Raw genomic sequence first — 13,934 nt, forward strand, 5'->3', positions numbered from 1 at the left:
TGTGTGTGTGCGTGTGTGGAGGGGTGGGGGGGGCTCAATCGACCCACCCTCCCGTGAGGACTTGTGCGTGTGAAGTGCCACACACTGCTGTGTTCTCATGTCAAGTGATCAACAGCAAGAAGACGAGCTTTTCTTTAGGGTTAGGGTTGTTTAGCCAATTCTATCAACACCATGGGGAACCAAATTATTAAGGTCAGCCTGATTGGAAGTATGGCTGTTTTTGATAGATATAAACAGCCTTGGGTATCTTTATAATCTTCTTCAGATGCACTCGTACTTTTGGTTATCCCTCAATGTGGTTGTTTCATTTTAAAAGTGTCTTACTGTCAATGGATTGACTGTAGGGTTGTTTAATATCTGCACTTTAAGATTATAGACAGCCTTAAGAGGATTGAAACTGATGGAACAATATATACTAAAGAGCTGATATAAATAGCTAGAAATGTAAATTGTTTATAGCTGTTTTTCCCCATTCGTGAGCAGTTGGGGACAAGTATGAATTGAGTGCATTATTTCTCAGTGTACCACAGTGACACCAAGTGGCCAACTGGGAAAACTGCAGCCTTTGAGAATGATGGGCCTCTCAGCCTCTAACAGACAAGTGCAGCATTTCACACCCTCAAAACAGTGCAAAACCTCACAGCTAGAACTGGAGCCCCTCCCATGGGCTGTTGTGTGCCTTTGTGTATTTGTGGGCAGGAAATTAAGCCCAGCCATTTTGCCTTTCCAGCTGACGAGAGGGAAATGGTCAAGGAGTGTGTCTTATAACACAGGTCGCTTGCTCCCCTGTACCACTGCTGGTCCTGCTCGCCGTTTCTCTCACTGTCTCCCTGTCAGTAGCTTCGCCACCCCCCCCCCCCCCCATGTGCCCTGGTCCTTGGTGTTTGTGCCCAATAGTGCCCTAAAAAGTGCCCTTAAACTCCCCAGGAAAGCCAGGGTTTGCTTTAAACTAGGATATGCAACAGAGGCCGCAAGGTGCAGCTACTTTGCCAACGAAGAGGGAAGGGATGATTGACGTGAGCGTGCCCAAGAAGAGATGAAGAAAGCAAGAAAAGGCACTCATTTTCAAGGGAAGATTCAAGATTAATGTATATAAATAAGCAGAATGATGTATTAAATATCCACTATATACTATGGGTGCATTATATAAGTATTAATCTGACAGATATGTATTTGTCAGATCTGATATGTGTCTGCTGATCTGATATGTATCTGTCGGATGAAACCAGGTTGATCTCAAGCCAGAAAATTGATTTCCGAATCTCGGCTGACTCCACAGTTCCCCCTGCTGTTCAAATCCTGAAGTACAGTCAGGGAGGTTCCCCGTGAGCCGACAGTCAGCTGACCGCAATCCCTGCCTGTGTCCGCTCTGTGTAGAGTAACCGGGACCCTCCGGCTGCCCTGCCCCCCCCCCCCCCCCCAAGTAGCTTATTGTGCAGCCTCTGTGACAGGCAGCTTGCGAGAGAGTGGGCGCCTGCAGGGAGGGAGAGAGAGAGGCTGGGAGTGAGGAACCAGAGCATTTTAACGCCGGCTAATGTGGGTGATGGCAGCTTGTCCTTGTTCTGCGCCGTCTTGTGGTGTGTTTGTGCGCACTGGTGCAGGCAGACGGGTCAGGCGTCACAGGAGCCGCACGCCTGTTTCACTGTGCCTCACAGCACTGCCCCGCAGTAACACCACTGTCTCTCTCTCTCTGTCTCTCTCTTTCTTTCTGTTCCTCTCTGTATCCCTCCGGTCTCTCCCAGGAGTCTTCTGACAGCAGCAACACCACCATTGAGGACGAGGACGTGAAAGGTGAGTCCGACCGGCCGTTTGGTGGCCTGAGTCGCCCGCCCTGGTTGACGGGGCAGTCACGGCCATCGCAGGAAGCGGAGCCGCCCTCTGAAGGCGGCCCAGTAGCTGCTGTTCGCTTACCCAAACCCTCACGCCCACTTAGACGTGCTGGCAGGGTGTCCACGTCAAGACCCTCCCCCGCACGCCCCACATGCCCCTCGCCGAAGAGTTCTGTGCCAGTCCAATTTGTGGAGCTGCGCTATCTGGGTCACGATGTACAGGGACGGCGCTTGCAGTGGGAAGGTTAAAGACTGGAGCGGCTGTCACACGGCATCCAGAGAGGACACTGTAAGGGCACCTTACGGGTATTTATAGCACCCGCGAGGAAACTGGCAGGGCGACACGAGAGAGGGAGACGTATTTATAACAGTGTCTGTGGGAGGCAGGACGGCAAAGGTGACGGCACAGCACCACAAATGCACAAATGCGCGTGTGGGATCTGGCGTGGGAGCAAGTTTGCCGTCGTGGGATCGAGTGTGACGGACGGATAGCAAACGGAGGGTTCGTGTGACTTCGGCAGAACAGCAGCGTGTGATTTCGGCTCCTCTCTGTGTCTCGCCTATCTGGCCGTGCGGCCTGTCAGTCTCTGTCACATGCACAGGTGACAGTGCAGGAAAATGGCCTGTCGATCAAAGGTGTTTTGCCAGCCACTCTTATGCAGGAATCACTGTCCAATCAGTGGGCATAGAGAGCTCAAGGCTCCCCGTCCTAATTCTGCCCCCCCCTCCCCCACCATGTGTCACATGTTCTCTGTCTTCTTTTTTTATGTTTCATTATCTCCTTCTCCCCCCCCCTCCCAAATTTCCCCTATTCCTGGTCTGGACAGGGAAGAGTCTAGATAGCAGCTCAGTTAAGACCCAATCAAGCAGCACCTCTCTGCCAGAGACGGGGCCCCCGCAAAGCCCCACCCCCGCCATCTTCTGTAAGTGGACATGGAACTACCTGACCCCGCCCCCCCGACACTTACTGCCCTATCCTGTACCCGCCCCCTCCCCTTCATGAGGGGCACCTGGCTTCTACGACCATTGTGCTGTTTGTGCGCGTGTGCTGTCTGGTACAAACACCCACGCGCACAAACAGACTCCCCAGTCAGCTGTGGGCGCATGCCAGCACATATGGGCACGAAAGGGACCCCCTCCTGCCGCCAGCCAGCACCTCGACGGGCATGCAGGACAGGCCGTGTTCCGCTACTCCTGTCCGACCCGCATCCCACCTCACACCCATAAAAGGTAAAAGTTCCTTGAAGTGCATTGAAATTGCACTTGCCCAGATGATTCAGCAGTAACCACTGGGTAATTTAGTTTTAGAATACCCCAGCCCCCATTACAGATCTGAGGTGCCAGAAATTCCAGCCTTCTCTTGCTGTGTGCACACTTGTGTGGGAACCTTGCTGCCACACTGTGGCTATGAGCAGGAACTGCAGGCACAAGCCTTCAGGAACCACAGCGCTCTGCCGACACACCAGATTGACTCACAAAAATATGGATTTTCTCTACCTCCCCCTGCTATTATTTTATTTTCTGTTGATCCAAATGCTCAGGCTTTTGGTTTCACAGCCAGCAATGACCCACTCCTTCATTTTCAATCATGACTAAATATATAGGAAAGGTGATTCCAGTTAGCAGAACTTAAGTAACAGAAGTAGCAGAAAAACGGAGTATTTTTTTTATCACTTCAAAGGCTGCAGTGTCCAGGTTTCTGCCAGGGCCTGAAGTAGCTCTGACTTTGACCTTTGACCCTGGGTCTAAAGCGAGCATGAAGCTTCTGAAAGTTCCACCTCACAAAGTGAGGGACTTGCATGCGGCAAACATGCCCCCGTTTTCCTTTTTCACGCCTCAGTCTCACTGTCCTAATTTCTCTGTGCTTTTCTCCGCCCCCCCATCCCCAATGCCCCCACCCCCCCCCCCTCCGCCAAAGCTTCGAAGTTGACAGACATCCTAGGGTGCGTGCGCAGAGGCTCAGGCCCTGTGTCTGATGGCGAGGGGGGGTTTGGAACCCCCCCTGCTGCCCCACGTGCCCCCTCCCCCCCCCACACCCCTGTTGCTCCCATGCAGGGTAAGTATGGCTGGCTTGGGGGCCGTCACCCATGTGGCAGAGACCTGTAGAATTACAGTGTCCCCGCCCACAGCACCCCCCTCCCTAGAGTATTTTACACCCCCCCCCCCCCGCTCATATGAATGTGGACACACTCTATATTCCTGTTTGCTGACATAGCTGCTGTGCTGTCCTGCTGCTTGTTTCGATTGTATATGTTCTTCCCTTTCTCTGTTTGTATTGAAATTCTCTTTCATTGCGACTCCTTTCCCATCTCTCTGTCATCACCCTTTCTCTACGGCGTCCTCTGTTTCGTGTCCCCAACCCCCACCCTGCCCCAGCATCTCGCCTGACTGACATTGTGAGCAGCGTCCGACGGGGCTCCGCCCCCCAGCCCGGCCCGGAGGCGGCCCCGCCTCCGCCTCGTTCCTCCCCCCCTCCGCCGCCGTCCTCTTCCCCCTCCCTGTCCTCACAGAGTGAGTACCGTATGGGGCCGTCGTGTGCGGAAGGGTCAGCAGGGTCGATGCGGCGACTCCCTCATCCTCCCCGGGGTCATTTGCGGTAGTTCGTAATTTTAGCGCGACGCCTTAGAGAGACATAGCAGTTCGCATTCAGATGAGCAAGCACAACATAAAGAGGCACTTTGCGGTGGGTCCTGGCCTCCAGTCTATGTTGCTCTTCAGCTTGGCCTGTCAGTCAATCTCCTGTGTGCTCTCTGTGTATGCTGGGTCAGTAGGGGGCTGGCACTGTGCCTGTCTGATCAGTAGTGATGGAAAAATTTAGCTTCATGAACTATTTGCTGAATTTTTTGAGCCATCCTTTATGCCCTTTTCTGATCGGAGAGCACCATCTAGTGGGCTGAAAAAGTACAGCAAATGGTTCATGAAGTGTTATTTTGTCCATCTTTACTAATTAGCACCCACCCATCTGCCATGTGGATCACACCAAAAAGCCCAGCTCTGAATAGAACCTGAGGTGTGTCTTCTGGCCAGATTTGAATGAGCCAGCTGCTTCAGTACGATGCCACAGGTGCCCTGAGAAGGCGGCACTCATGGAGGAGCAGACGACTGGGCCTGAGCTACCCCTATCTGTCGACGGAGGGATGGCGCAGCCTCGGCCCTCGGGCCTGAAGCAGGCTGGCATGCTGGAGTGCTAACAGAGCTGACGACGGGGCTACCTCAAGTTCTCACTGCTGTTTGGGGGGGAGGGAAACTGATCTAAAGCTCAGGGACAGAAATAGCACAGTGAGGTCAGCAGCCATCACACGGTGCGTGTAGGGTGGGGGAAGGAGGCTGGCGGAAAGGGAGGCATTTGAGGAAGAGTGTCACAGAGAGACAGGAGCCTGAATTAGTGTACGATGTGTAACATACTGAGATGATGAGTGTGAGGGGAAGAGACTGGAGTGTGTGCTGGGCTGAGAGCGAGAGAGGCAGACCAGACCAGGCCTGAAGTGAGCTCTGAGAGGCAGTTGGCTCCCATAGGACTATAAGACCATGTCGAAACATCAGTGAAGACAATAATCTATGACCATTCAATTCCAGCATCCCGGGGTAATTTGAGAAGCGAGGCTTCAGAACTCACAGTGGGGGGGATTATCCTGGGTTGCCAGTTACTGACTGGTTTTACCCACTTCCTGTTGCATTAAACCGAGCTGCGATTAGCAGGATTGCTCGACACCCGAAACCCCCATCCCAACCCCCAGGTTTTCAGCATCTTCTATGGCTCATGCTTTTGATGCAGTTTTGCTACTCGGCATCAAAGTTTTCAAACATTCAGTTTGGTAGGTATGGAGATTTATGAAGAGCAGGTGGAGGGGGAGGCACAGGGTGGTGGACATGGGTATGAGACACAGCATGTTTGAAGAAGTTCCATGGAGGTCAGTGCTGCCACCTATTGGAGGCCTCTAGTAATGCACTCTCAATTCCTTGCACAAGTCAGTGCGCAGCAATGCCCAACAAGTCTGCTAGACCCAAAATCTGGGCATTCCCAATGACGCACCCTGTGTACGGACTGTAATGGCACGCAGAAAAGTGAAGTACGAATCGGGCTTTAGGGACTATTAAACACAGGATGTTAAACGCAGTGGCTGCAGTCAGCAGAATGACAGGGTATCAGTGAGGTGTCTCTTGCTTGTGAACCGTGACACACAGAGTTCACAGGGAGCCGTTTTCTGCCCAATCTACTCTGGGCTCATTCGCATATTTGTTCCAGTGCTGTATTTTATTCTGATATGGCAGGACACCGTAACAGTTAGATTAAGTCCAATAAAAACGTGCATTTTTTCCAGAAAACAAAATCGAACACCATGGGTCCGACACAGCTCCTGCTCACAGCTTGTTTACTAATAGCGTGACGGTTTGCGGTGCCGACCACAGCCGGTACCAGGCTTTTTCAGGCCCGAGGCTTGTCAGCCATTGTAGGCCAGAGAGAGTAATTATGACATTGAAAAGCTTGGCTGGGGAAAAAAATTAATATTTATGAAGGGAATTCATAACAACATAATCATTTAGAAAAAGCAATTATGTAAATGCTGACTTTTTGTTCCCTCAAAGAGGAAACGGTGTCTTATTGTCAACTGCACAACTAAATCTCTTCCAGCTGAATTTCAGATAGGGGTTTCAGTGAATAGGGGAGTGCTGAGATGCCTTTGCTCTGCTCTCTTACACACCTCTGGCTTTACTGCCATGTGTTTTGAAAGCTCCGTGTGATATGTTCTTTGGCAGTAATAGCACCTAGATATTGGGCAACAAGGTCCCAAAGCTATACTGCATTTGGCATGTGAATGTGTCCTGCCAGTGCTGTGCTTGTGTAGACAGAATAGTATGTTTTTTTCTGAGAGTTTAGGAAGATGCTTTTTAGGGCCAAAGGTTCGGAAAGTGCCCCTGAGGTGCCACATTTATTTGTACAGCAGACGCTGTTATAAAAAGCAACACACGGTTAAGGGCCTTGCTCCAGGTTCAAAGGTGAAAACACTCCGCTGGACATGGGATTTGAACCAGCGAGCTTTCAATCACAGGCTCAGCGTCCTAAGCCACTGAGCCACACAGCATCTCACAGACAAGTCGTCTGAGAGAAGCGTCTGCTAAATGTTCACATCGGCTGTAGGTTTATTTGGCTGGACAAACAACCATTTTCATTTTATCGTTCTAATGACTGTTTACTAGCAGTTTTTGCCTTGATTCCCCTCCAGCTACCAATGAAGTTTGGCTCCTTAGTCTGTCCTCCAGGTTGTAGGTGCTGATTGGACGTGTCTGTCCCTTGCTGTTTGATTGCCCCCCTCCCCCAACAAAATCCCTGAAGGATTCTCTGCTTGGTTCCCCTGCAGCCCGCAAGCAGGAGATCATCAAGATCACAGAGCAGCTGATCGAGGCCGTCAACAACGGGGACTTTGAGGCCTATGCGTGAGTCACGAAGCCGGGGGGGGGGGGGCTCTCGGGAGTGAGGGGCAGTTGGACAGGTTAGCTTTTGTGTGGGATCAATGACTTGCACCTTATACCCAGTTAACCTTTGCAAGATGCCCATCTCTCGTAGGTAGAACCATTGACTTGTATAACAGGTCAGTTAGTATTTATTTCCCCCTATTTGTCCCACTTTATCTCCATTAACAGACGATTATTAGATGCCCCAAATGTAACCACATACTCAAATTTTAAGCTGCTCGGGGAAAAAAATCCCTGGTCCTTCATTTGGTATTATTCTTGTGATCTGGCTCCTACTTGGAGCTCATTGGTCAGCCCTGTGGCAGAGTGAAAATGACAGCAAAACTGTCACTGACCCTTAAACCCAGCATACATGCTATAGCAGTGTGACACAACTCTGTAGCGCCTGGAGGAAACACCCATCCATCCATCCATCCCTCCATCCATCCCTCCATCCCTCCCTCCATCCCTCCCTCCAGCCACTAATGCTGGACAGGGCCATTGGAGGAGAAGTCATTTCTTTTTATGAATGAACATCACCTGATGGAGGACCAGGCAGCACGAACACAGCCGCAGCACAGCGTTCTCTTGTATACAGACATGTTGGTACAAATCGGCCCACACTGCCTGTATTGATGCAGCTGAATCCCCGTGTGAAATGACAGCCTAGGCCACCATCATCGCTGCTTCTCACAGGAAGCCTCACCCTCCTGCTCCACGTCTCTGTCTCTTGCCGAGTGATGAGTTGTGTGTTTTCCCAACAGGAAGATCTGTGACCCCGGCTTGACTTCCTTCGAACCCGAGGCTCTGGGTAACCTGGTGGAAGGGATGGATTTCCACAGATTCTACTTTGAAAACTGTAAGAGGATCAAACCTGCTGCTTTAGCCTTTTATAGTTTTATAATAATGTGTGACTGCAAAAAACTAAAAACATTAAGTGTTGTGTTTTGTTTGGTTAAGGTTAGGGCTGGGCAGGGGCTGTCATTGTACTTCGTCGTGTGTGTGTGTGTGTCTGAGGGATGTTGGCTATGGAGGTGTAAGGTGGCCATTTCCTCTCCCAGCCTGATTCCTGTTTATTCTGAAATACGTCTCTTGGGTTAAAATCACCAGTTGAGCTTAATGTGAATGAGCCAAACCAGGTCATGCTCAGGGATCTCCGCTCCCCTCAGTGCTCTCCAAGAACAGCAAGCCCATCCACACCACCATCCTGAACCCGCACGTGCACCTGATCGGCGAGGACGCGGCCTGCATCGCCTACATCCGCCTGACGCAGTTCGTGGACGGCCAGGGACGCCCGCGCAGCAGCCAGTCGGAGGAGACGCGCGTGTGGCACCGCCGCGACTCGCGGTGGCAGAACGTGCATTTCCACTGCTCGGGGGCCCCGGCTGCGCCGCTCCAGTGAAGGTGGGTCGCGCCCCCCGGGGCCGCCTGCCCCGTCCCACAGCCTGCCGTTTCCCGTTCACTACCGGCAAAAACAAAGGTATCCCCAGGAAAATCAAGGCATGTATATATGGGTGTGAGATAGATAAGAATGAGGACAGAGACACGGAGGGACTGGCCACTGCAGTTATACCAGGGTGTCAGAATCACGTCAGGAAAATTTTCAGCTGTGTAAATTGAAATGTATTTCCTCAGAGACTAACTGATGCTCTATGGGGAAGATCTGCAGGAAATTAAGTCTTTTTAACAAGAAGTTGTTTTGTTATACGAAGTTAGGAATCACTAATTGATGTGAAAAGAAAATTAGAACGTTCTAGAACAGCAGCGGTACTGACATGCGCATGCCTATCTTTCAGGGGAGACAGTAACGCCTGCCTGGTGAGAGGGAGAGAGGGATGGAAGGAGGGAGTGGAGAACGAGTCCCGAGTTGGAGAGCTCTGAGCTGTCGGCGCTTAGCCCTCCCACTCTGGGCACCCGCATGCACGTCTCTTTTTACAACTACCGCCACCTGCTGGGCTGCCCTCGCTACTGCACCTGCCAATCAACGTCCAGTTCACGCATTCGCCCCTCCCCCCCAGGCGTCTCCACCCCAGCCCTGACCTTGACCACCCCTCAGCTTTTACCCCCGCCCCCCTCCCACCCACCTGCCATGAGAGCTCTACAGGCCAAGACAGTAGCAGCTAGCCTCTCGACAAGGGAAGAGACTCTTAATTAACGCTCCAGTATTATAATCCTTACAGTGTGTTTTTCTGTTGTCCTAACTCTTTGATCATCTTACACCAGGGATTTGTGTCACAGCGCACAGATACCCAAATTATAGTATGTAAAGTTTTAAACAAAACATTTATTGTTATTCTCATCATCGTCAACATCATTATTACTATTATTATGGCTATTATAGCGACTGTATATTTAATTGGTACAATTCATATTCTTGATGCCAGTGGTTTCTAGGAGTTTAAGACAATTTATTTAAATCATTTTTCTTTTTTCTCTTTTTAAGAACGCATGACTTTTCTAGTATTCACAGTGGCTGTTTTTTTATTGTGCTTGGTAAGAGAAACTTTGGCAGTTTTGGACACGCTTTTCTCAGCTAACGATGATCACGGGCAGCCTGGCATTGGAAGTGAGAGCGGGTCTTTTTCATTCGTTAAGTTTTTTTTGTTGTTGTTTGGAGGATGGGGGTTGTCTGAGAGGGAAGGGGAGCTGAGAGCGAGGCCCGTAGAGGCATAATGGTCACTTTCGTCAGCACTGGAGGTATTCGCCCTGTGTGCTGGGCTGCGATTGGCTGGCTCAGGCCCGCACTGCCTCCGGCCACGCCCCCTTTCCGAGCCCCATTATGCAATGTGAGCCGAGAGACCTGGAGGTTTGTTTCTGATTTCCTCATTCGCTCGTGTCCTTTGCTCATCATGTGCCATGATGAATGCCACCCATGGGCCATGTGTAGCGCCATGCCCTCTGGACGACTGCCCTCCAGATCCTCTAGAACTTTCCACCACAGTTCAGTGCTCCAGCCATTTGCCACTGCTCAGCCCCCACCTTGTTTTTCTTTAATTCCCAGCAGTCTCTGCATTTCACTGACATGTGATTGCCGACCCCGGTTTGCATTCTGCTGTGTGTCCTGCATACAGTGCCCCCCCCCCCAGGGGCTTCCTATTAGCAGTGCGGCTCAGCCAATCTCAATCGAACTGTGCAGGGTAGCCCCGCTTAGCCCCATGTGTCGCCCCCCCTCACCTGGAAGTCTCCATAGGGTGCCACAGCCTTCCTGTAGGGCCAGAGTGATATGACCGACAGCAGAGACCCCTGGAGTTCATCAGGCCCCCACAGGTGTGACTCATTTCTGTCACGTTTAGTGTTTAGTGGGCCGGGGGGGGGGGGGGGGAGAGATGCTGGCGGCATCTCAACGATTGATGGCAAATAAAGACAAGTGCGTCCTCATGAAGTTGGGGAGAATAGTGTGACAGGTGAATGCTGGCCTTTTTATTAATGAGGCCAGTGATGCTGTGTAGAGTCGCTGCGGAGTGGAGTGTGTGAGGGTGTCGTGTCGGGGCAGACGGCCGCGTGTCGGGGCAGACGGCCGCGTGTCGGGGCAGACGGCCGCCTGCGGAAGGTGGAATCATGTCAGCAAGGGAGAAGGCTTTTCATTATAGGATTTGCTGTCAGGCCGTTCCTTTGTAATGTTGGTTTTACGATTATCGTCATTGTCTTTATTTATTTTGTATATGCAGGTTGTGGATTTATTTTGTATTTACTTTTTGGAAAATCGAAGACATGGTTTTCCTAGTTTTTTTATTACATATTTTGAATTGGAGACTGTTTGGGTGCATTTTAACGTTAACGTTAACCTTAACATTTTATCGTTGTTTGATGATTGAGAGCCGCCTTCGCCTGCAGGTTTTTTTGACATGGCGGTTAGCACGTGCTAGCATTGTGCATTTGGGCAAGGTGGACGCTGAACGGCGTAGAGGGTGTTTCTGCTCTCCCCCAACCCCTCGACCACTCCAGCTGCTGCGTACCAGCGGCGAACATGAAGCCGAAAGTGTTATGGAGCGTGTTTGGATTGGGCCGGCTCTTTGCCAATGCGCTGGTGTACCTTACGCTGTTGTGGGTAGTGCAGTGAGTAAGCTGTGACTCTAGGGGGCGCCATAGAGGGAGCATGGGACAAGAGCACCAAGACTTGACTTCATCCCAAGATGCACTGCACAGTCCTCAGGTTTATATATTTATTTATTTTCCTTTCGACTTACATGTTTGTGTATGTATGTCCGCTTCTTTCAATTTTTTGACTGCGAGAGTCACATCCCCTGTGAATTTGTGAACTCAAGCTTGTCTGAGTGTTGAGGGTGGAGATGCACCACCAGTGTGGGTGAGGAACCCCCCCCCCCCCCAACAGAAAGACAGTAATGAGCAGTGGTGTCCTGCGTTCACAAAATAAATCCACGAGGAGGGTCTGTCTGTTTGCCTTGTAGGGTTTTTTTTTTTTTTTAAACTTATTTTATTCCGTTCTTACATAAAATGTGAAATCATGTTAGGAGTTTTTTTGCCCCCCCCCCCCCCCCCCCGTGTTTTGGTTTGGGGAAACAAAGGACGGACAAATCTCACAAACCTCCCCCCCTTCAAAAAGAGAGAAGAGGCAGCATGTTGCCGAAGTATTGTTCTTATGTTCTTATGTGTGTTTAGCATTGCAAATAATCATTTTAAATATTAACTTTTAAAAGATTATATATTGTAAAACTACAGTTATCTAGTGATATCATAAATGGCATTTATTTGCATGACTTTCAACTGGGACAAGTTTTGGTGTTTTGGAATTCCTTTAGTTGATTTTTTACTGAATGCTGGTAAACTATGAATCTATTTATCTATTTTCTGAGCTTTGTAAGTGCATAAAACTATTTTTGTCTCGAGGTTACAATTACCATGATGATGACAGTGGTTATCATAATGAAGACGGACGTGTAATAAGGATTGTACAGCATGCTTTTGTGCAGCACCCACTGTCGTCAGAGCAGATCAGGCTGGTGTGTGAAAACGTAGAACATTGCAAAGCAGCCAAATAGATCGGGGGAGATCTTTACTAGTGGTTATTTTAGCCTTGGCCAGTGCTGGTGCATGTGGTGTTGACGTACTTCCGCAAGATTTCCACTAGATGGCACAATTATCCAGAAGAGCACAAAACAATTGTTTGCAATTTTGTTTCCCTGCAACATAGATAGTTTCATTTGGAGATTTTAAGGTCTCATGATACCACACATAGAATTTCTATTACTTTTTAAATGCAAAGCCGTTGTAACTTTTACAGTAGCTTTAATGCTCAATTTTTGTCCTTTGTTATTTGAAACTCAGATCATTTTGCATCTGAGCTGCACTCTGAGATTATTGTGAATACAGCGTCTTCCTCCGGACAAGGGGCTGCCTTCTTGAATTGGTAGGTACCTAAGAGGCCTTGTCCCACACCATAGTGGAGATGATGAACGGTGGTAAACATTAACATCATGGACAGCTTTCATACCAGGAAGACCAACGAGCAATAATTGTGAATTTTAACCAACCAGATGAAGCAAGCAGAGAAAAAATGTGGAATCCGTGCGCATGAGGTTCACTTATAGTACGAGGGTGTGATGCGGTTCAGCCCCACCCTCCTTGGGGCTACAGGGAGAGCCTGTGCCCTTGGCAGCCAACACCAAGGTGCCCCTGAGCCTCATGCCGCCTGCAGTTACCCCATCGCATCACCGCACGCAGGACAGTGCATGCTTGTTTGTGCTCTTACTTCCAGTGACGTCACTCCCCTGCTGCTCTGACAACAGTACGCTGATGACTGTTTGTAGTGTTTCTTTAAATCTATTCCCCGATACTTTTTCCTTTCATTGAACTCTTATGATATATAGTTTCTCTTCACAGGAGCCTTTATATTTGTTCTTTTTTGTTTTTCCTTTTCTCAGCTGGGGTTTCTATATATATAAGATTATGTGAATCCTGCTGTATATCTCTGATTCCACTGATTATGACAGCGTTGTTCTCTGGTGTGCGCTCTGTGTTCTCTAACCTAAGGAAATGTGTTAAGACGTTATCAATAAATTGACAACTTCAATACTAAGACACCACCACACAACCCCCTGCCCCCCACCCCCTGCTAATACCCGAGTTGCGTGTGTATACAGGTACGTTCTTTGAATCTACAGTAAGATGTCTTTTTCTGATATTTTTTTTTCTCCCTGGAGTTGTGCTGTTTTTCCACCTTTCACCTGGGTGTGGTTCTTCTTGAGTGACACGACATACACAGAGCAGAGCTGCATGTTCCCCTTAGGGCTCATCTGACAACAAACACTGCTGTTGATGGATGAAAGGGAGGAGAAGCCAGCTAACAAGAAACTCACTGAGCCTCCCAAACACGGGAAGTGACACAGCAGGGGTGGAACCAATACCCTGGAGGCAGCTGTGATTGGTGGTTCGTCACATATGCAAATCTGGCTTGGGCGCATTAAACTAACACAAACTTTTACTTGGATTCCATACCAGAAATTAAAGTTCCACTGTACAGTACTGTGCAAACGTCTTAGGCCACCAGTGTTAGAATGACCAGCTCAGAGCCTGACCTCCACGTTACTCGCGCAGCGTGGGAGAGAAGAACAATCGGAGCCCAAGTCAAAACAAGAGTTATGGCAAGTTGTACAAGAAGTAGGAGGAAAGTACTGCAAGACAATGTAAACA

General features: G+C 49.7%; 1 protein-coding gene across 50 annotated transcripts in view; it reads left to right on the forward strand.

Moving 5' to 3' along the window:
- LOC111851449 (calcium/calmodulin-dependent protein kinase type II subunit beta) overlaps positions 1-13,320 on the forward strand; it is a 56,921-nt gene extending 43,601 nt beyond the window's left edge. For 23 of the 50 annotated variants that reach the window (XM_072714065.1, XM_072714070.1, XM_023826424.2 and 20 more), the window contains 5 exons: positions 1,743-1,791; positions 7,190-7,265; positions 8,048-8,142; positions 8,453-8,687; positions 9,080-13,320. In XM_072714065.1, coding sequence (XP_072570166.1) covers positions 1,743-1,791; positions 7,190-7,265; positions 8,048-8,142; positions 8,453-8,685 — 453 coding nt within the window. In that variant the 3' untranslated portion in view covers positions 8,686-8,687; positions 9,080-13,320. Of the gene's footprint in view, positions 1-1,742; positions 1,792-2,656; positions 2,753-3,747; positions 3,886-4,205; positions 4,341-7,189; positions 7,266-8,047; positions 8,143-8,452; positions 8,688-9,079 lie in introns of all 50 variants that reach the window. The other 27 variants (XM_072714042.1, XM_072714041.1, XM_072714043.1 and 24 more) reach the window with 3 other exon arrangements.
- Positions 13,321-13,934: the final 614 nt, after the last annotated feature.

The sequence above is a fragment of the Paramormyrops kingsleyae genome, chromosome 7 (assembly GCF_048594095.1).
Source record: "Paramormyrops kingsleyae isolate MSU_618 chromosome 7, PKINGS_0.4, whole genome shotgun sequence".
Classification (NCBI taxonomy): domain Eukaryota; kingdom Metazoa; phylum Chordata; class Actinopteri; order Osteoglossiformes; family Mormyridae; genus Paramormyrops; species Paramormyrops kingsleyae.